Source organism: Anoplophora glabripennis, unplaced genomic scaffold (genome assembly GCF_000390285.2).
Source record: "Anoplophora glabripennis isolate ALB-LARVAE unplaced genomic scaffold, Agla_2.0 scaffold277, whole genome shotgun sequence".
Classification (NCBI taxonomy): Eukaryota; Metazoa; Arthropoda; class Insecta; order Coleoptera; family Cerambycidae; genus Anoplophora; species Anoplophora glabripennis.
Window position 1 is genome coordinate 204,027 of NW_019416368.1, and position 21,707 is coordinate 225,733.

At 30.8% G+C, this 21,707-nt stretch overlaps 1 protein-coding gene across 1 annotated transcript in view; it reads left to right on the top strand.

The window, feature by feature from the left end:
• The first annotated feature begins 898 nt into the window (after nucleotides 1-898).
• LOC111691449 (ephrin receptor 1-like) overlaps nucleotides 899-21,707 on the top strand; it is an 85,701-nt gene continuing 64,892 nt past the window's right edge. Inside the window, exons 1-3 of the mRNA XM_023454284.1 lie at nucleotides 899-1,016; nucleotides 1,074-1,412; nucleotides 9,823-9,982. Coding sequence (XP_023310052.1) covers nucleotides 899-1,016; nucleotides 1,074-1,412; nucleotides 9,823-9,982 — 617 coding nt within the window. The remainder of the gene's footprint in view (nucleotides 1,017-1,073; nucleotides 1,413-9,822; nucleotides 9,983-21,707) is intronic.

Consider the following 21,707-nt stretch of genomic DNA (forward strand, 5'->3'; position numbering starts at 1 on the left):
GATAATGCCATAGAGGGCAAAAAGTGGTCATGAGAAAGTGTTGTTCTTTTTTCAATATCACCTCAAATAAGGCTGAAATTAAACAAAAACGGTTTTTTCAAATATTTCGAAAACTAATCATGTTAGTCTTGATTTTTTAGAGGCATAATGTTGATCCCCTGATTACGCAACTTTGCCCCCATTTAAGCTACTTCGTAGCCCTCACCGTTTCCGAGATCCCTGTAGTGAGAAACGAATTTGTAACAGCCTGTATATTTTCTATAAAAACTTTTGTAAATTAACAAAATCTTTATGAAAATATAACTCTCATTCGAATGGAAGCTACTGAAGTTATTGGAAAAAATATCGAGCTCTTCCAATACCACCTATAATTTTGATCCTAATCTAAGTTATAGTCTTGTTAAGATCTTATTTATTAATTTTTTTTGCGAATTCACGTGAGTACAAAATAACGAAAAAAATTAAACAATATCCATGAAGAAAAATGACGATGATAAGTTTTCCGGTCCTAAACGTTACTAAACAGTACTACAGGGTGATTCACAAACGGCGATCAAAAAATGAAACCACACTGAAAGAAATGCGTTTTATTCTTTATTAGAATTCTATATGCCATTATAAGACCATTGTATACTATATGTGACAGTTAAACAGGTGAATATTGGATATAAAACGCGTATTGCTAGCACAGTTGTATAGTGACTATAAACCTTATTCTTTATTAAATTATTGTATAACTAGTATACAACGTTTTTTATACCCTTTACGAAATAATAGCAATAACTGTTATTAAAGTGTTCCATATCGTTATTAGAACATCTAGTACTGGTTATAAGTTTTATAATAATAAATGTATTAAACTGTTGTATACTCTGTATGAGTTAAAAACANGAGGTGGATGGGGGACGATCAGAGCTATTACAAGGCCTCCAAGGGGAAATTGCCAATTAAGTGGATGAGCCCGGAAAGTATTAATTTTAGGAGGTTTACGACTGCCAGTGATGTTTGGATGTTTGGTGGGTAGCACAGAGAGTATGAAGTATTTTATATTCACTCGTCAATTATTATTTCAGGTGTCTGCATATGGGAGATTCTAATGTTAGGTGTAAAACCATTCCAAGGTGTGAAGAACAACGACGTGATTGGTAAAATAGAAAACGGTGAACGTTTAGCGTTACCGCCCGATTGTCCCCCTCGCTTGTATTCTTTAATGTCGCAATGTTGGTCTTACGAACCAAGTAAAAGGCCTAGTTTTAAGGACATCAAGGAAATACTTCAGGAGATTTTATCTGAAGAAAGAAGTGCTCAACAGGAAACGCTACGGAGAGAAAACCGTAGAGCTGCCGCCATGTCTTGGGGCCCCAATGACGATTTCGCGCCCCCACCAAAGCCTAATAGGTATCCCATGCAAGGTAATGATCCATTTTAATTGTTTTAGAAATCTAACATAGCTATAAAAAACAAAATGGAATTATGAGAATTTTTAGGATTAAATTCAAAAATATTAATTATACTTAGGTGATTTTAACAAACCGGGAATTTCTAATATAAATGTGAACAGCCCATCTGGCATAGAATCAAATATTAGGTACAGAAATTTTGATTGAGTGTTAAGTAATGGCCATTCAATAGCACTCCTCCCAATCCATCTATGTATTCAGCAATATTTGATCCAGGAATTGCCGAACACCAATATATGAAATGTTGTACCGTCCTGCTGGAACCATATTCTGTCAAAGTTCATGTCTTAAGTTTTGTAAAGCAGGTACAATTTGATTACGTAACATTTTTTCGTACTTTTGGCCAATTAAATTACCATCAATTACAAGCGGACGAATAATGGTAGTATCAATAATACCAGCCCACATATTTATTTTTTGAGGTCTCTGGGTGTGTTCCTCTCTTATCCATTGAGGATTTTGATCACTCCAGTATCTCAAATTGTGACGATTTACTAAACCATTAACAGTAAAAGTACATTCGTCGGAGAAACAAATATTAATTATAAAGTTAGGGTCGTGGTCAGCTTTTGCCATTATTGTTTTACAAAAATCAAGCCTTCGATCATAATCATCTTCACTTAACTCTTGCAGTGAATGTATTTTGTTAGGTTTATAAGAGTTTATTTCTAAAATTCAGCAAATAGATGATCTACTACTTGCATCATGTTCTCTAGCAGCCTTACGCACAGAAGGTTGAGGATCTTCCACAAAATTGCAATACTTTAACAGTGTTATTGTCATTACGGTTCCAGTTTCTTCAAACCTGTGTATTGTTCTGCACACAGTTGATTTTCATACTGGCGTTCTGTTTGGAAACGTATTATTAAATAAATGAACCACTTGATCGAATGACCTTTTGAGATCGCCATATCCTCTCATCATCAAAATCGTCATTATTTCTCTTTCATTTAGAGCTCACTCACTATTAATCTAGATATCTTGCTGTTCTGGGACTTTTGGGACACAGTGTATATGTATTTAGCACAAATATGAGCCTATTTGATATTTTTGTTTCTCAAATTCAATTAAATTTTTTTCCGTTGTGAAAATTCTCTTTGTAAGCCTAAAAATCATACCCTAGAAGCATATTAGAATATGTGCCGCAGTTATTTGGTTTGCAGTAGATATACAGCGTGTCCCGTTTTTCAGGTTAACACCTCTGGAAATGTGAGAAGGCTGTGGACTTTCCGCAAGCCAATTCTTTTACAAATGTTACCCTGAAAGGAGGTTATATCCTACTAATCATTTTATTGATGTCACAAAAGCCTGGCCTACTACAATTTGTTAAAAGGCTCGTTTTTCCAGAAAGTGGTATTAGGCATTTTTTTTCAAAAAGATAATATTACCAGGCTATTCAACACCCATTAAAATACCCATATAACAAATTTGAACGACAAATGCCTTTTAAGTGTTTTTTTATGTGGTGTCAAACCTCGAAAAATAAGACAACTAAAAATTATAAATAAGTTTGTCAAAGATCGACATAAAAGTGAAAACAAATACCAATCGGACAAAGAAAGAATACAGGCACTATAAATTTAATACTTTTAATTATATTAATTAATTATAAAAATAATAACTTGCAAAAATGTAATGAATTATAAATGCTAAGTTCTTAAACAAAAAAATTGCAAAACGTTAATATAAATTAAGTTTTAGTTTTCTTCACCAAACCTCCTTCCAGTCGAACACATTTTTCTAATCCTCTTCTTAAATTTAAAAATAATTTACATAACCGTCTTGAAGTACATAATATCTGCACAAGCTTGTTTTATGTAATTCATTAGGTCATCTAAATTATTTGGCCTGTTTTTATAAACTTTTTGTTTTATAAAACCCCAAAAGTAAAAGTCCATAGTTCGAGAAAACTAAAATTTAATTTATATTGTTTTGCAATTTTTTGTTTAACAACTTAATATTTATAATTCATTACCTACATTTTTTGTACTTTAATTATTACTTTTACTATGGCCGCAATTAACAATAAGTGTCTGTATTTTTTCTTTGTCCGATTGGTACTTGTTTTCACTTTCATGGCAATCTTTGACCTGCTTATTATAATTTTTAGCTGTCTGATTTTTCAAAGCTTAGCACAACATAAAAAACACTCAATAGATATTTGTCGTTCAAATTTGGAATATGGGTATTTTGATGGGTGTTGAATAGCCTGGTAATATTATCTGTTTGATAAAAAAATGCCTTATACCAATTTCTGGAAAAACAACCCTTTTAAAAAATCGTAGTAGGCCAGGCTTTTGTAACATTAATAAAATGATTAGTAGAATATAATCTCCTTTCAGTATACTATATGTAAAAAAATTGGCTTGCGGAAAGTCCACTTCTCACATTTCCAGAAGTGTTAACCTGAAAAACGGGACACACTGTATGATATGACAAATAGTAATCATTCTGTTATTTATTCGAATAATGAAATTAATGACAATAGTCATCATTTTAATGATTTTATTTGGGTACATGCCCAAAAACACCTCCATTTCCACGAACACAGGCGCGATATGTACCTAATTTGTTTGAAATTTATTGTTGCTTGATTCTGATGAAAAGCATTAGGTATTTATTCTTTCTTCTAACAGCGCAGAATGTCAAAGTTGCTATCGCAGCCTACTGTGTAATTTTAAACCGGATTTTATTTGAATATCGAAGTGTATTTTCAGTTCGTTTCTTAAGTTTTACTTGAAAATCAGTATTTTTTTCCAAGTTTAACACCCTGTATTTTTTGACGAAGCGTCTTAGATAAAAACTTTATATGAAATACTTTCCTTAAAATTCACCAAAGAATAAGAGGTTTCATTTTTGGTCACCGTTTGTGAATCACTCTATATAATATGTACATCATTATATCCTGGAGAAAATGACAAAACCAATGGCGTCCAACTATTAATAAATTCGTATTTAATATAACGAATTTGAAATAATTGTTTCAAATTTTCTAATAATCCGTTATAATTTAATAATTGATTGTTGCATAAAAAGTGCCTCTAGGTTTTTTTTTTGTCGACGGAAAGGCAAGTTGAGAAAGTCTTTCATTAAATAATGTTGGTACTGTCTTTTGAAGAACGACTTTTTATTAAATTAATAATAAACTGCAACATTTGTCTTATTTGTGTATGAATGGCATTTTTCCGGCCCAGTAAGTGAAGTAATGAGAACGCTTGACTGTTTTGTGCTAACCGCTATACTTTACAATTTGTTAAACTGTTAAACTACAGTAGTTTTTTTTTTCGTGAATATTTTTAAGCGATGGTTTGTTCATTGGTAATTTAGTATAAATTTCCATCTACAAATCTAATTGACAAATCATGCAATTTCCTGACAGGTGTGCCGAAGTCAATTATATTTACCAATTACTTAATTAAACTTGTTTACAGCGTACCAAATACATAATGGAAACAAGTTTTCTAAAAGACAAACTCATGAAATGACTGTTCGAAAACAATAATTTCAATTTTTTATATTCGCCACTCTTTTTTGGGTAGTCAAGGCATTATTTATTTTTCCGGTTATCTAACAACAATTCCTTAACGATACCAATTTACCATCCAAATGATCACTCAAGTGTTGCTGCTTTAACATTTTTTATTCTAAATGTATTTAGAATATTTGCATTTTATAAATTAGCATATTAATTACCTACGAATTAATTTACAGTAATGTATATTCTTTTATCTGTGCTGCAGTACAAACATGTCAGATATGCATCATTCAAGAAACACTTTTAATTTTAGATTATTTTCCAAAATATTTAGATTTGGAGCTACTTCCTTTCTAATATGCCAATATCTCCCGATAATCGTAATTGGTAATTGTGATGAGAATTATTCTCTTCTGTTCAGAATTTGGAATTAATACCAGAATATCTTTTTACATTTTATTAAAATGTACCTTGAAAACCTTATTCAAATTTCTTCTGAGGAAGATATTCATATTTTTATGTAACATAATTTTTAACGATATTTTAACATTTAATATATTCAAAATTTTGTTTTATTTTGTTTTTTTTTTAGTTGAATAATACTACTATAATCGTTAAGACTTCAAAAGTTTGCTCAGTTTATCAAATTTATAATATTTTAATTCTTTTCATACTGGAACTGGAAAATAAAATAGAATTTGATTTGTCAGTTGATTTGCGAAGCCCATACTAGGTACTGCTTGGTAGTAGCGTTGAGTGAGATTTATCACTAAACGGTAGTAGATGGCTGCAAATGAGTGATATTTATGACTAATCAAACAAATTCGATACCTAATTATTTATTTATCATTAAGTCTATTAATTTGTTCGTAACTACTATTTCTGCAAAAAAGTCATTTTTTATAAAACTATTTTCTTTTGCCATATTAGTATTCGTATATTAATATTACGTTTACTACTTCGTTCACCAGAAATTTGAATGTTATTTCATGTTGAAACTGAAGTTTCAGATTATCAAATGATTTGAAGAACGCATCAGACAAAACCCCAATTTAAAAATATTTTCAAAACATTGATATCATTAGTTAAAAGACTACAAATTATATTTTTATTTGAATTTGGAAAACTTTTGAATAAACAGATCAAAAAGCTATTTTCCCTAACCTTTGGCTAACTTCTACTAATTTGTATCTTTTTATTTCTTGAGCCACTGAGTGCCTGCTTTCCCTGGTTCTTGTTTAAGCCACTGGGTATTTTGAATTCACTGGTCCCTTTTTTTGTGGCACTGTGTATCTTGTAATAATACAATTTATTAGAGTTGCCTACTTCTTGTTTACTATTTGGAATTACAGTCCGATCTTTGACAGCTGACTTTCGTCCAAGGTTTTCTTGGTAAATTTCTTGATAACTGTTTTTATTGGTTTGGACTTGACTTTTAAACTTGTTTGTTTGTTTTTATACTTGATTCACTTTGATTCATAAATTCACGCCTTTAATGTTTTGAGGTTATTTTTCAATGCAGTTAAAATTACTGATTTATTTTCTTTTAGAGTAACGTCCACTGACTTATTTTGATTTTTATGAAATTATTCTAGAAGCTCCATACTATATGAAAACTCTTTAAATGTAATAATAGCTCCGTTTTGTCCATTTTACAAGCTTTATTTTGATATACATCATTTACTACGATGAGGTCTTTATGTTTTTTTATGAGTCCGGTTTACGCTACTCTAACTTTCACTTTTTAATAATTAAGATTTTTACACAACCCTTTTTTTACATAAATCTATCTATCTAAATTTCTTTCTGTTAATAAAAAAATTTCAGAGTTTTATTTCATCGTCAGTAAAATTTGATTTCTTTATTTTTTTAGATTTTCTGCAATATAATCTTTAGTCAAATGGTGTACTGAAAAGCTGGTTTAGTCTTTCTGATATGAACATTCTGGTTATTTGAACAAAATATCGAATTAATGCCCATTTTCAAAATTAGTAGGTTCTTAGTAGGTAAAATATTCTAGTTGTCAAAATTTTAATTTAAATATTTTTATTTAAAATAAACTGTCTTAGGGATATATATAATAATGCAAGTGCATCTATTATTTTAGCTCATTTTATTCATGTGTGTGTGGTTTTTGTATAAATATAACTTTCTGGGTATCAATGTTCTGTCATTTTGGTTTCGGTTTGACATTTTGAATAGTGAATTATTCGACCTCTGCACCATGAAAGAGATATGAAACCATTTCATAGAAATCTATCAAACATTGTGCACCATATGGAAACAATGCAACATAGAAGTGTGCAATACCAATCCCTCGAAGTATTAGGAATAAGAAAGAGAGCAAAAAATAATCCATAAGTTACATTTCACTATTTTGACTCAAAGAACTTGGTAGATTTCGACACGAAAATAAAACGACGTTTTTTGGACAGTGATAAAACAGGAAAAGAGAAACCTGGTGCCATTTTTAGTGATTAGAACTTTGGTCAAAGAATGAAGTTACATGTTAAACTTTAGGCCATTGATTATAATTCTTTTAATTTGAATAATTTTATAGTGAGTTTACCTATTGCGAGTAAAAATATTTGTCTTAAACGGGTTAACGGGTTAGTAATGGGCATTTAAGCAACTTTGTTTAATTGCGAATTTTATATATGGATAAGCAAAAGACAATTATTATATTTACCGTACAAAGACAATGCAATCCCGCAACCCTTGTGTGTTTACTGACCACGGAAGAGCTAATAAAGCACACCGTGCTCCAGGCGGTCGGTGTATGTCCAACAGACCAAACACTCAGTATACGCTTATTATCACATACGGATTGCATAGTAATATGATCAGTAATCAGCGTGGGTACCTGTCTAACAGCTTATAAATTCTGCCTTTGTTGCTGTGTTTGCATTTAGCTATATTACTGCAGGTAATGAGCTTTTGGTCTGTTAAAGCTTTTCATGCTACCAATGGTTATTTTGTTAATTGGTTTTAGGTATTTACGGTAGACGACCCTTAACATGTTCATCAGATGTGATTGATTCTAATGGGGTTTGAAATTTTTTATTGTTAATTTCTCCACTGCCCTTTGAATCTGTAAAATACGCTTAAAATTACATGTATACATATTAATTGGGTTACATGGCAAAGTCAGCATGAATGCTAATTAACACACATTGAAGACATGGTCGCGTGGATACAGCAACAATGATTAAAACTAAATATTGTATGCGCCTGTTTGGGTTATACACCAATTTCACATAAGTCGCATCTTCTAATGCGATTTCTGTCCACATCACACCAAGTGAAATTTTCATACTGCATGTTAATATGATGCAACTTCATGAGTGAAACTATTACTACAGAGTGGACGAACTTTACTCAAATCTGAGATTTTTTTGTTTTAAGTTTTCTGTAGGTAATCTGATTCAAGTTTAACTGCTTGTTTGTTAATTCTTATTAATACTTGATTATAGTGAAATTATTTATATCGTTTTAATATTTGCTAATTCATTTGATATTGTAGTTAGAAAAACTATTTGAGTTGCATTTTATACATATTAGAAAACAAAACTTACATTTCAATGCATTTTTTGAAATAGGTGTATTAGATGGAGTCAATAACGAAAAAGGAAACTTGATTTCACAAAATTGATTTATTCATTATTATAGTGGATTTAACACCGTAAAAAAAATGAGTACATTTTAACTCGAATTCAACAATTTTGTTTGTTGAGTGAATGTTCATTAACCATTATTTGTTAGTTGAATAAAACTTACATTAGTAACATTGAAAAACGTTTGCCCATTAGATATACAGAACAAGAGAGCCCGTTTAATTGTCCATATTTTTAGGGGAAATTAGGCCAGGGGGCAGCACGATCAATGCCATCTAAGATCTAAGAAAGCGTACCTTAAAAGGAGGATAATTGTTACTTAAACTATAACAATAGGGCAATAAAAGTACTACATGTAATAAATAATAATGATAAATAACTAATTTGTTAAATCTGAGGGTGTCGATCGCAGTGCCCTCTAGATCCTGACGGCCTACAAACGTAAACATTTGTGGACTAGTTATGGTTAGTATTATCTGATAGCGTAACTTTTACAACTAATGTTTTGATTTAGTTACATTATGTTCTCATTCTCACATTCTTCTAACTAAAAATCTATAACCGGTATTTATTCTGAGAATGTCACGCTCCCCACCCATGTTTGCGAACGTATTTTATGAGCGACCCCATACCAAAATAATTTCACTCATAAATTATTTTGATTTTATACCTTTATTTTTTACTGTGCAACACATATAAATCAATGCAAAAACTTACAATTTTGATCTTGTTTCGGCAGTAGATGATTTTGTTGATCATTTTGTAAATGATAGATTACATATCGAAAGCATAATCAGCTTCTTGGTGGTGTTTTTTTTTTTGTTGTGTGTATTATTATGTAACTAAATGTAAGCAATTTGCTAGAACAGTGGGATTACCTACTCAAAAAGTCAAATATACATTTGAAAGTAAATATCGTTATTTTATGGAAAGGTTATTTTTATCTTATTTTGTTCGTTGTTTTTTCGTTTTTCTTAAAATATACCTTATACTCATTTCGCTGTTTTTTTTTAATTTTTCCCTTAGTTTAAAAATGAGAATGTTATTAAAAAAAACTTTTTTGAAATGACATATAGATATATAATATTGCAAGAATTAGGTTAGAACTGGAGGATGAATCAGAAGATGTAGAGAGGCATCAGGTAGACAGGTATACATATGGTCTTAACAAATCTAAGACGAAATAGGTTGAGCCTTGATCCTTGAGCCCTAAACCAAATGGTGGGGGTCCTGACAGACCATTGCAGACTTAGGAGGTATTTAATTTTAATAGGAATTGAGGAGGACCCGTTATGCTCGATATGTGGAGAAGGCGAGGTTACCCCTATCCATCTACTAGGACAATGCACATCCTTCAGGAGTTTAAGACATAAAGTCTTTGGTATCGAAGAGTTGCAAGAGGATGAGGTGAGAGACATGCCATGTCATGTCAGGTAGATTCGAGAAGGCTCAGAGGCAGGAGTGGATAGGTAGGTGACCTAACTGACAGACTGAGGCACCCCCAATCTACTATTACTGTTAGAGCATTGCACTATTACAACACTCTAGATATACATATAGATATGTAGATATATCTAGATATATAAATATAAAGTATTGTATATAGAGTATTATTGCAAAAATACCATGAATATTCTTGTTCCAATTAAATAATAAATCCTCTATACAATCCTAAATTTATTTTGGTCATAAGTATTGCGTTGTTAAGTCATGATTTTTTTAAATGTTTTAACTATTCATATAAATTTAAATAACTCTTGGATCACGAGTTAGTTATTATTATAACTTTTAAGAGGATTTTATAGGAAAATAGTGTTAAAACAAAATAATTTTCTACAGTGTCCAAAATTCTTTTCAGAACATGGATATTTTAAAATTATTTTTATGCTTTTTATTTTATTACATGTGGTAATATAACTCTCCATGCTCTTAATGCTTTATACCAAGAACTCTATCTTTATATTTAGTGAAATAATTCAAATTCTGTTGAGAATCAATAAAAACTAATTTTATAAAATAACAGTCTGTAATGATTTTAAGAACTCGTAACATAAATCTTGCTACACGATGAGGCAAGTCCTTAAAATAAAGGTTTGGTGGTATTGGAAATGTGGAATTTGAAAAGAAATCTTGCAGAAAATGTATTTTAAATTAATAAAATGAGTTGACAATTACATTAATAGTCGAAAATATCCGGAATATATTATATTGTTTCACTTTTCATGGAGTTATATTTCTCTTATTTAAAATTGAAACATTTTCACATTTGAACACGATATAATTATGTGCAAAGCGGATGGCTTTATGAAAAGTGAAACAATGTACGAAAGATAGATTTGTTATTTTGACGTCTCAGTAGGTAATGTAAAATTATGACATACAAATAAAGTTACATTAAGCATGTAATTTTACACATTTTGTGTAATTTACCCAATACGGAAATTTGCATTATCGATATATGTATATTTACGACGCCCAATTTTTCTCATAATATTCAATAATCGTAAATGTAGATATACCGAGAGGTTTAGGTATCTGTATAATTTACATGGTCACATTATTTATTTATGTCGGTATTTATTTATAACATTATATTTAGGTAGTTAATATAGCTATGCTATGTTATTACGGCACAAATGAATGTAAACATGCCTATTGAATATCAAGCACATTTCTCCACATGCGCGCGGTGATCTGATTGGTTGAGCCAAATCAGGTCATGTAAATTCACACACTTTTATTCGTATATTTACAAATATAGTAAAAACACATAAAGGGTAATGAATAATACATTTTAAAATATAAAAGTACAACGTTAAAGGTAACAATACATCGCAAAAAGAAAAATACACTCAAATGTATAATTTTGTACAATTTATCATGTATGTTCAATTCATTTACATTTTTCGTGTATAAACACCATCAAAATTTTCAAAATGCCTTTGTAAATTTCCACAATTCTATTATTGTAGCATAGACTTAGAAATTACAAATGAAACGACAGTTTCAAAATTAAATGATTATTTTCTACTGTACCACTCTCAAAAGACTTTATGGCACAGTCACCTGAAAAGTAAAGTCTGCGTTTTGTAATACATCATAAACAAATGCTATCAAAAAATTTTACAAAAGTTGCTAAATGTGCAGCAATCGCTATATTGTATGAAAGTTAATGCTCATGATTTTTCAATATTTATTAGAGGAGCTGGTAAGTAATATTAAGTAGTAAAAATTAGCCAGTTTCACAAAATTTCTAAAACAAAACAAAGGGGTATTGAAAAATAAATAGCATTTATGATAACGTATCTTAATTCTTTGTTCATTTAAAATTCTAGGGATGTGACTTAAGGGTTAAAGTTAGAGATGAAGGGATGTCAAAAAATGTTCTCAAAGGAAAAACGAAAAATTGTTGTTTTCCTTTATTAGATTAGAAATGGGAGAACTTGTATGTATGTATATGCTACATTCTTTGTACATTTATCAAAACTTATACAAACTCAATTATTATTTCAGTAATTCTACATTTTTCTGGGTTTCTGAAATAGTTTAATGTATTAATTTGTTGTTGTATTATTTGTTTATTAGGCTAGTTTAATTATGTGTTTAACAAACTCTTAAATACGATAGTAATATTTCTGCCTGTCACTAAATCTGATACTTGGAATAAGAGTGAACCATTTTTTCATTCACTATTTTAACAAATAGATTTAAAGAACAGTAGAATAAAGCAAGTTATTTACTTTGTATTTGTAATTTGGAAAATACAGTACAATTTTATTAATAATTCCTGATATTATGGCTATACTCTGATGCGGTAAATTTTTTAATTGCGATTGCTATATTTCAGCTACATGATTCAGATAAAATTTTTTTCGTATTAATTTTTTTTGGTATTAATTTTTTTATGTAGTCTGGCAGATACGTCAAGTTTTTTCAATTGTTTTTGGAGTGTTTCTGGTAATGGCCAATTTGACAACAGGCCTGATACCAGAAAAACTGTCCAAAAAGTAGAAAATTGCAAACATCTCTAAAAGTATAGTTACGACAACCTTATATGGGTTGTATATACCTATGCTTATATGGGTTGAAAGGAAATTTCAATCTGCATATGACAGAGTAAAAAGTTATGTAAAATGTAACAGCAAAAATGAGACACCTAATATTAAATGTTTTAATTTGTTGGTTTTAATAAATGTTTTAATTTGTTGGTATTTAGTATTACTTATGCCCTTTATAGGTACCAAAAATACACTTGATATAATGCTCCTGAAAAGAGTTACTAGCATCTCAGCGGACCTTTGCATCTGTCAATTTTTTTCTTTAAATATTAATATCTCGAATTCTATAACCCCTAGGTATAGGGAATGTTGGGAAGTGCCACTCAAATTTCATGTAGAATCCGAAAATGCATTAATATATAGGGTGTCCCATTTAAAATAACGAAGTTGGTGTCGACTTCCGGTATAACCGGAAGTGCCGAAGAGTTCTAGATATTTTAGTTGTGTTCGCCCTAGGGGCATTGCCATGTTGCCATCTTCAATCTTCAAATTTTCCAGAGGAGTACTTTCTTAGATATCGATCGACGCAGTTCTCGGTGGGACCTTGTAAACGTAATTTTTTGTCCAGGATCTAAGTAAAATCTAAGCAAATTAGAAACAACATATCTTCACTGTACCAGTTATATAAGTTTTCTTCAGGGTATAAGACAACTTACAATACATTGAAAATAATGAAAAAAGCATATTTTTACTCTGCATTTTATCTGGCCTTTCTTGAATTTTGCACGCCTGTTGAACATACAGAAACATGCTTACGATACTATAAAAATAATCACATCCCGCAGAATGCTCTTAGGGAACTATTACCACACACATTGTGCAAAACCATACTTATCGTATCAACTTCGACGTCACCTGTTACATGGGTGTTGTATAATAATGAAAACGTAATGTTGACAGTTGGTAGAAGGGAGCGCAGAAACAAACGCTTAGGTGGGGAATTCTGGAAGGAAGCCTTGATAGTTGAAGTGAAAACAGAGTGGAGATGGGTAGTGAGACGATCGGCTGGCGCTGTGGCAAAATAGTGAAAAATCAAAGTGTTAATTAAGTACTTTGTTGTTAATTGTTCTATGTAATCTTATGATTGTGATGATTATAGATGTTTAATAATAACAATTCTTCTCTGTACGTTTAGCTTCCATTGCTTTATGTTCAAGGGCATATATTTTTCTAAGGTAAAATCGATACAATTATTATTAGCGATTGCTCATTATTTATTACATGTTAATATATATATATATATATTGTCGTGACTGCCCAGATATTGCAATAACAACTCCTTTGTTTCACATTTAACTTGTTTTGTCATGATTAAATTGTTTGAAAAACAAATAATAAAGCGTTTCTTGTGCTCACTCATCACTAATTCGAGTGAGGTAACATTTAGTGACACATTAAATAAGTCGGGTGTTATTTATCATTAGCGATCATTAGCAAAGGATCTTAATTTATGTCTTTTGTTAGCGGTTGTTTTGTATTTACATTTGGGTAGTTAGAGCAACGATCGTGGGTTTCTCTGCCATGCTCTTTCCCCTCAGAAGCTCTAGGTGAGCCTGGCACTCTCATTTTATGTTAAATGGTTGTTAATGTTTTGCTGTTCTTTCTATGTTACATGTTCAATTTGAAGACTGTTATACGTAAATAATAAAGTTAGGTGTATTTACTCTGCTTTTGTTTTATAAAATTAAACTATACTTCCCCTCTTTAAAGTTAGTAGCCAGCGCCTTCCGGTCAATTAACAAAATAGATACATACAACGTAGGTATTCCTTATGACGATCACATATTTTTGGCCACAACAACGTTTATTTTTTTTTTCGATCGAACCCGGGGTTGTTATACTACAACATTAATACCATTAATCGCCACGGTAGCGCAGTAATCGCCACGGCAGCGCAGTCGGTCGAGAGTGCGGTGGCAAGCATTTCTCGGCTAGGCTTCCTACTCTGGTCCGGGTTCGATCCCCGGTGTCGGCACTGGTAATGTCGATGGATAATGGGTGTTTGTCCAAGTTTTTTCAAGTGTAGCCCCCTTCCGCACAAGCCTTTGGCTTTTGGATTTGGGGGTTGTCTCATTTCTGTGATGTGTTTTTTTTATTATTGAGCATCTTTACAAATTTGCTGGACAAAACAGGAATGGTATGCTTTCTGATGTTTACATGTTCTCCGTGATGTTTTAATGCGAAAAATTAAAGGAAGTTCTATCATTGTTTTACTAAAAGTGCGATTTCTTGTCTATAAAATGCCAGCAACATATTATACATTCGTTTCTATTCATTTTCAATTTTTTTATATCACTTGTGTTATTTAATTGAAATATGTTTATTCCTTAATAGTTATTAATTATAGTGGAAGGTTCGGATTACAAAAATGATTGCACATTTTTAGATTTCACTTTAAAATATGAGCACTACTTGAGATCTTGTCAAAAAATAAAATGATTTATTAAAAAAGCTTATACCTTTTTAAATCGACTGATAATTATATAGAAAATAATTCGTAATGGAAGATTATACGGTACTTCAGAAAAAACTAAATGGAAAATTATATTTACCATTTATTCCACTTACAGAGTTCATATTCAGCAAAACAGTGTTGATTATATCAAAATTCCTTCTACGGAGTGAAGTTCTCACTAATTGAATTGTTATATCTTCAATAAAATGTGTATTCTTAGAAAATTTACCGCACTTGCCAAAAAAATATACCTCTTCTCCACGTGATTATCTTGAGATAAATAGAAATCAAAGCTTGAAGTTAAAATCATGAGCGTAACTGAAACTTATTTAATTTTATGGTAAAAATTTTATCAAACATATTTATATTTTCTGATTGAAAGAGGAATATTATTACTCGATTTCACATATAAAGACATAATCGTTTCACATTTTTTCATCGGGTTTTGTTATTACCGAAGTTTATTATAATTTTTGTTAAAAAGCGTTTAGAGGCGTATAAACCTATGTAACATATTTACGGAAATATGTGTTTTATAAAATAGCAATTACTTTTTAAGATACTGCAGGTTCTTAGGTTGATTTATTAATACTCATATATTGCTACGCAGATATATTTTTTGTAAACTCGTTGATTATATAGTAACTTTATAACGGAGGATAAAATAGGGTCTTTTTTTAAATATTTTCATTCAAAAGATTTGCCTACAATTGTCATTTTTTGATTTTCGATTGTTGAGTACTAAAAAAGAAAAATATTTAATTTAGAATTACTTCTTCCAATGATGCAGTTCGTAAGAGTTTGCTTATTAAAATTATTTTTCTAATAACTCGGCAATTTCCGCTTACGCCCATAGTGAGATAATTGCGGTGACTAGCTACCACTACTGGTATTGAGCGTTATTGGCATTGCCAACAAATTAATTTGAGAAATCTGAGAATAAAAGATAATATAGAATTTCCAATGTAATTCTCGTACATTGACGAGTAAAGTAAAGAAAATGAGTTTCTATTTATTTCATCGACTACAAGAATTTGTTTTTCGTTAATTTTGTCATAAAAATTACAGGATAAAAAAATTATTTTTTGTGTGTTTGAAAAGACTGTAAATTTGCGAAAAACGGTCCTAACGTAATAAAAAAGCAAACTGGATGTTTCTAGTTTGAGGATTTAAAAGTAAAAACTTTTGATCGTTGACTATCTTCAGGAAACCAATCAAGTGGAAATAAATTTTCCTAAATTTTTTACTTCCCTCTCAGAAGATCCACGTGCATTTTTTTTGGCATCTCGCTTGTTTGCATTTTTTGTTAGATTCATACTTCTTAATTTCAGCTTTTCTAGAGCTTTGTACGATGATTTGTCGCCGAGTTATCGTCATTCAAAGCAAATAACTTTTGAACTAATGACCGTACAGAAAATCTAAGCAGGGTTTTGAAAACTTCAAAGCATCCTACATTCTTATCGATTTTTGACAACCTTTTATTTTCATTGAAGAAACTTGACTGAAAAAATGTAAACAATTGCTTATTTAAGGATTTTTGTTAGACGTGAGAGAACTTTACAAATAATGAATAGAGTAAGGATGTTTTCGGTTTCTTTTAACCTCAAACTATTCCAAGGAAACCCTCAAGAACTCAAACCACTGCAATTTTTCATTCATTGTGATTTGAATGATTGAAATTGTCACTGTCATTTTGCATATCCTATTTATTTTTTTAACTTGAAAATGTTTTATTTTTACAGAAACATATTTTTTTTTCATAAAAATATCTTAATATCGGAAAATATTTTTTTTCTAATTTATTTTTTTACAATATTCACAATGCTACAAATGTACAGAAAAGATTTTTGGATTGTTTTGAAAAAAAAAAAACTGTTTTTTTTTCTAATTATAGGTCGTGGATACAACGATTTGTGTGTGCACTAAAGAACTCAGTAAGTATCCCAGATTTGTGATAAAATATAGATTGAGGTGCATACAACTTTTTGCAACTAATGTTTAAATTAACATTTAAAAACAAGGTGGAAACCGCGATTAAAACAGAACAAGAACGGATCCCCACGGACCTTCCCCAAAGTCTTTGTGAACGGTAGAGCAATCATTTGGATATTCTTCCAAGAACCCTTTTAAGTGACGAAGCTACATTTACAAGAAGTGGAATCAATTTCCACAACGACCATGTGTGGGCAATCGAAAATCCTTATGCTATTTGAGAAATCCATTTTCAGAGAAGATTCTCCGTAAATGTTGCTGGAATAATTAATAATGAAGTTATCGAACCACATTTCTTCGACGGAAATTTGAACAGCGAGATGTACCGGGTTTATTTGGAGAACGATATACCTTTACTACTTCAGGACATTCCTCTTCAAATCAGAAGGACGATGTTCTTTTTACATGATGGTGCTCCATACCATTATGGAAGAAGTGTCACTAATTTCCTCAATGAAAAGTATCCAAATCTATAGATAGGTCGTGGTGGTCCCATTGCTTGGTCACCGCGATCTTTTTCATGTGGGGAGCCTTCTAGTTGCAACAATGTAATTTACTTTTTAGCAACTACCCATACGACTTGGCTATTTCATACCCCGATATTTCACGAACCGTAGAGAATTCGGGAAAATGAATATAATCATTTTCGCTTAAAATTAGGTACAGAATTCATATTCGAATTATCTCGGAGACCTCGGCGGCCACCCTGTATAACTAATTTTTTTCAATGCCCTGTATATTATTGTATATTTGAATTTCCTGTTGAATTTAAGGCCCAATTTGATAAATGAATATTGTGTCCAAACGTTCCGCATCAATGTAACTTAATGTTTAAAAATATGGCTTTAGCAGTAGGTATCCCAAAATTCGAAAAAATATCAAAAACTCCGAAAATAATATGAAAGCAAGACACCGTTGTCATTATAGAACCTATCTTATGCGTTATTAATATATTTCAAAAAGAAAAATAGTAATCATATACCCTCGCAGATGTGTAAATTTTTTTGCTATATTTTTGATATAGATAGATAGATGTGAAATTGGCTTAATGGGTAAGTTGTTTGAGAGACTTTTTTTGTATTATTGATATTATCACAGCCTATAGGAGAATACGTCTAAAATTCGACACCCTGTGTATGAACACTGTTAAAAAAACTGTTTCGGATTAAACTACCAACGATTTATTAATGATGATACTAAATATCTGCATATCTCTAATTATTTCGAGAATGTAATTTGATTTAAAAATCCATCTTAAAGAATGTGATTAATTACTACGTTCTAAAATCGTCTATAAAGTTTCTAAATGATATTGGCCGTAAGTGTGAAAAAAGTTAATATGAAAATTAAACGCGTATATGCCATATGCACAGCATTTAATAGCGTTCCTAAAACGTGCAGCAAGAACGGCAGTACAAAAAGCTTAGCAATATGCAAAGTCAGCGTTATTAACAAGGTGCAACAAACTGTTCGGTGCTCAGAGGTGGCTCGTTGATGGAATTTTAACACCTATAAAGAAAATAAAACTCGACCACAAACAGTATTGTTGAGAGAATTATGTAACGCTGGATAATAATTGGTCTTCTTATAAGTAATAAGAATACTTTTGCGGATATAACATTATCTCCCAATATCACTAATATTTAAAGTATTAATAAAATTAACGTATGAATATTTTATCTATTTTAAAATAAAAATAACATAGCGTTTGTTTCAAGAAACCTATTAAGGTATTCTAAATCTGCTAAAAAGTTAGATATTTTTGTTCAATTGTTTGTTATACTTGTTCCAATAAAAATTTTTAACGAATTTTCTAATATTGAATTAAAAATGGTAACAGCAAACTACTAACTATGATACAGATAACTTATGCCAGACTATTGCAACTGCTATAATAAATAAAGATTGTTTCTAATTTTAACTACGAAAATTCAGGAATTCATAGAGTATGTAAATATAATGGGATATTGTTATACAGGGTGTTTCAGTAAATAAGAAAAAAAGTTCCTATGGGCGTATGTCCGGAAACGATTTGTTAAAGAGTTACGGCCGTTTAAAAATGGCTATCAAAAAAACAGATAAAATCCTGAATTTTGGTACAGATGTTATACTGATCGAGGCCCATCTAACCAGTATTTTTTCGTTAAAATAATCTTATTTGAAACGGGTGAAATCAACAACACCCTATATATTTTTCATGAAAACATTTGACTCGTTAAGATTTCAATTGTTGCAATACATCTTTTGGCGAGACAGATTAATTTAAAAACTTTTTCGTTTCTTTCATTTTTATCATGAAATAAGCAGTTTTTGAGTAAAAATATAAAATTTGTAAGTGTTCCACATTAAATAGGTACATATGATACTTCCGTTTTCGGACATACGTCCATAGGAACATATTTTCTTATTTTCCGATTCCCAATTCATATTTAAAATTTTTGCATGTAATCCTGAAACACCCTGTATAAACGTGTTTTTTAAACTCCAGATTTAAAAAATATATAGGGTGGTCCACTTTTTTTTATCAAACTTATTAAAAAATAATGTCAGTTTGCTAAATAAACTATACCCGACAAATGTTTACTTTTTGAGATACAGCACGTTAAAATTTTCCGAAAAAAATAATATTTTTGGAATTTTTCTGTAAGTGATGAGGTTTCACCTGTAATATTTTTATAAATGATTTGGCACTGTACGTGTGATCTTTGAAGAATTTTTAAATTTTTTACTTTACTACCAGTGGCGGAAAAAATAGGGGTCCCCATTGCTTTAGTAAAAAAATATTAGTACGCCACTGGCTTTAAATTTAAAAAACAATATTTTTTGGATTCTCCGTTTAATTTGGGACAAAAAGTTATCCTTGTATGTCTTTCGTAACTATTATAATTTTCAACTAAAATTTATTTACTTATTTCTGAACAATACACGTGGACATATTATTACTATGTGAATTTATTATATATTATGTTATTGTTTTACTAAATATCTTCCGAACAAATAAAGACAGTGAAATAAAATTTTGTGCGCATGAACATTAATAAAATGGCTTAGAACGTAAAAAAAGTAAGTCCCAACCTTCGAGAATGTACTATTGGAGGTCCAATTCCAATGACCGGGCACGTTACAAGGTGAAGAAAGAAATAGCTGCTATGAAGGTACGTGCTACATTTCTCGCACCGAACGTGATTAGCTCACAACTGATACCGCGTGACAGGAACAGCCAATCACATTCGGCGAGAGAGAGATGGCAAGTGCCTTCATAGTAGCTATCTCTCTCTTCGTCGAGTAAGCCGTTCAGCCGTTGGGAGGCTACCGCCAGTAGTATATGCTCGAAGGTCCCAACTGGAACCAGTGGCGTAGATATAAGGCATAATGGTTATATTTGCCTAAAAAATTAAGGCACGAAACTGGAAAAAAAGTATTTGAATTTTTAAAATACAATTCCTATTTGAACGTAACTAATTTCTTGATTTTTTTTTGCATAGGTTTTACCATACCATAGAGGAGGAACATACGTGGGGACCTATGAAGATGTACTAGGATTTCTTCTGGGATGTACTGAGATGTACTAATGATGTACAGGGATTTAGATGAATTTACTGTGTAATAATGATTTCAATTGATAATTACTTATGTGCAAAGAAGATATAAACGCTCTCAAAATTGATTGTTGAATAAGAATTTCGTATTTGTAATTAAAAATATAGTTAATTATTATCTTGATCAAACACTGTCTTTCATGTATTCTTATTTTATCGATTTTTCTTCATTTCTGGAAGTATATATCTTTTGTTTTTGAAATGTTACTATTTTTACATGAAAAAAATATAAATTTTTGCACAATATTTTTATGAATTGTCATCAATTCAAATGGTTTCCCTACATCTCAGCAAGGAATTACTGGGATGTAGGAGGATTTACTAAGGAATTACTAGGATATATTGGATGTCGGAAGAATTTAATAATGATTTCCAATAATTTAAGAAAAAATTACGTTGTTTATTTCAAAAATGGATCTGTGTGACAGTACGAGGAGATTCGTATCTAATGACGATCTTGATGGGTTCCAAAGCCTTGGAATGGGGAACTCTACTCGTATTACCCTTCAACCCTTTATCAGAAACCCCTCATGAGCTCAATAACCTCATAAGCTCATGAAATTGCGAGCGTATTGAACAGGCCGAAGGAATTCAAATGATCACTATATTTATGGTTTACTAACCTTGGAACCAAAAGTCAAGGTTATTCTATAACCTCGTAGGCCTTTGTCAGAAATTACCATAAACTCAAGGACTCCATGAACTCATAAACCTAAAGAAGCAGTGAACAGATTTGAATTCTTTCGTCGTTCTATGTACACGGAATATTGGGAGATCCTGTACAAATAATGAATGATAGGTGGGTAGAACGCGGCAGCTCGGTTCATAGCCTTCTCGTTCTTCGGATTTAAATCCTTTAGATATTCATTTCTGGGGATATCTAAATAAAAAATAGTGACTGACAATAAAATACTCAACTTTTTAAATCTATAATCTCAATTTTAAATTGAGAGAACTAATGAAAGAAAGCCTTAAGTTGAATTTGTCAAATGTTATTTAATAAATTCAATACCTGTTATAAAAATTACTTATATATTTACTCAAATAAAGATGA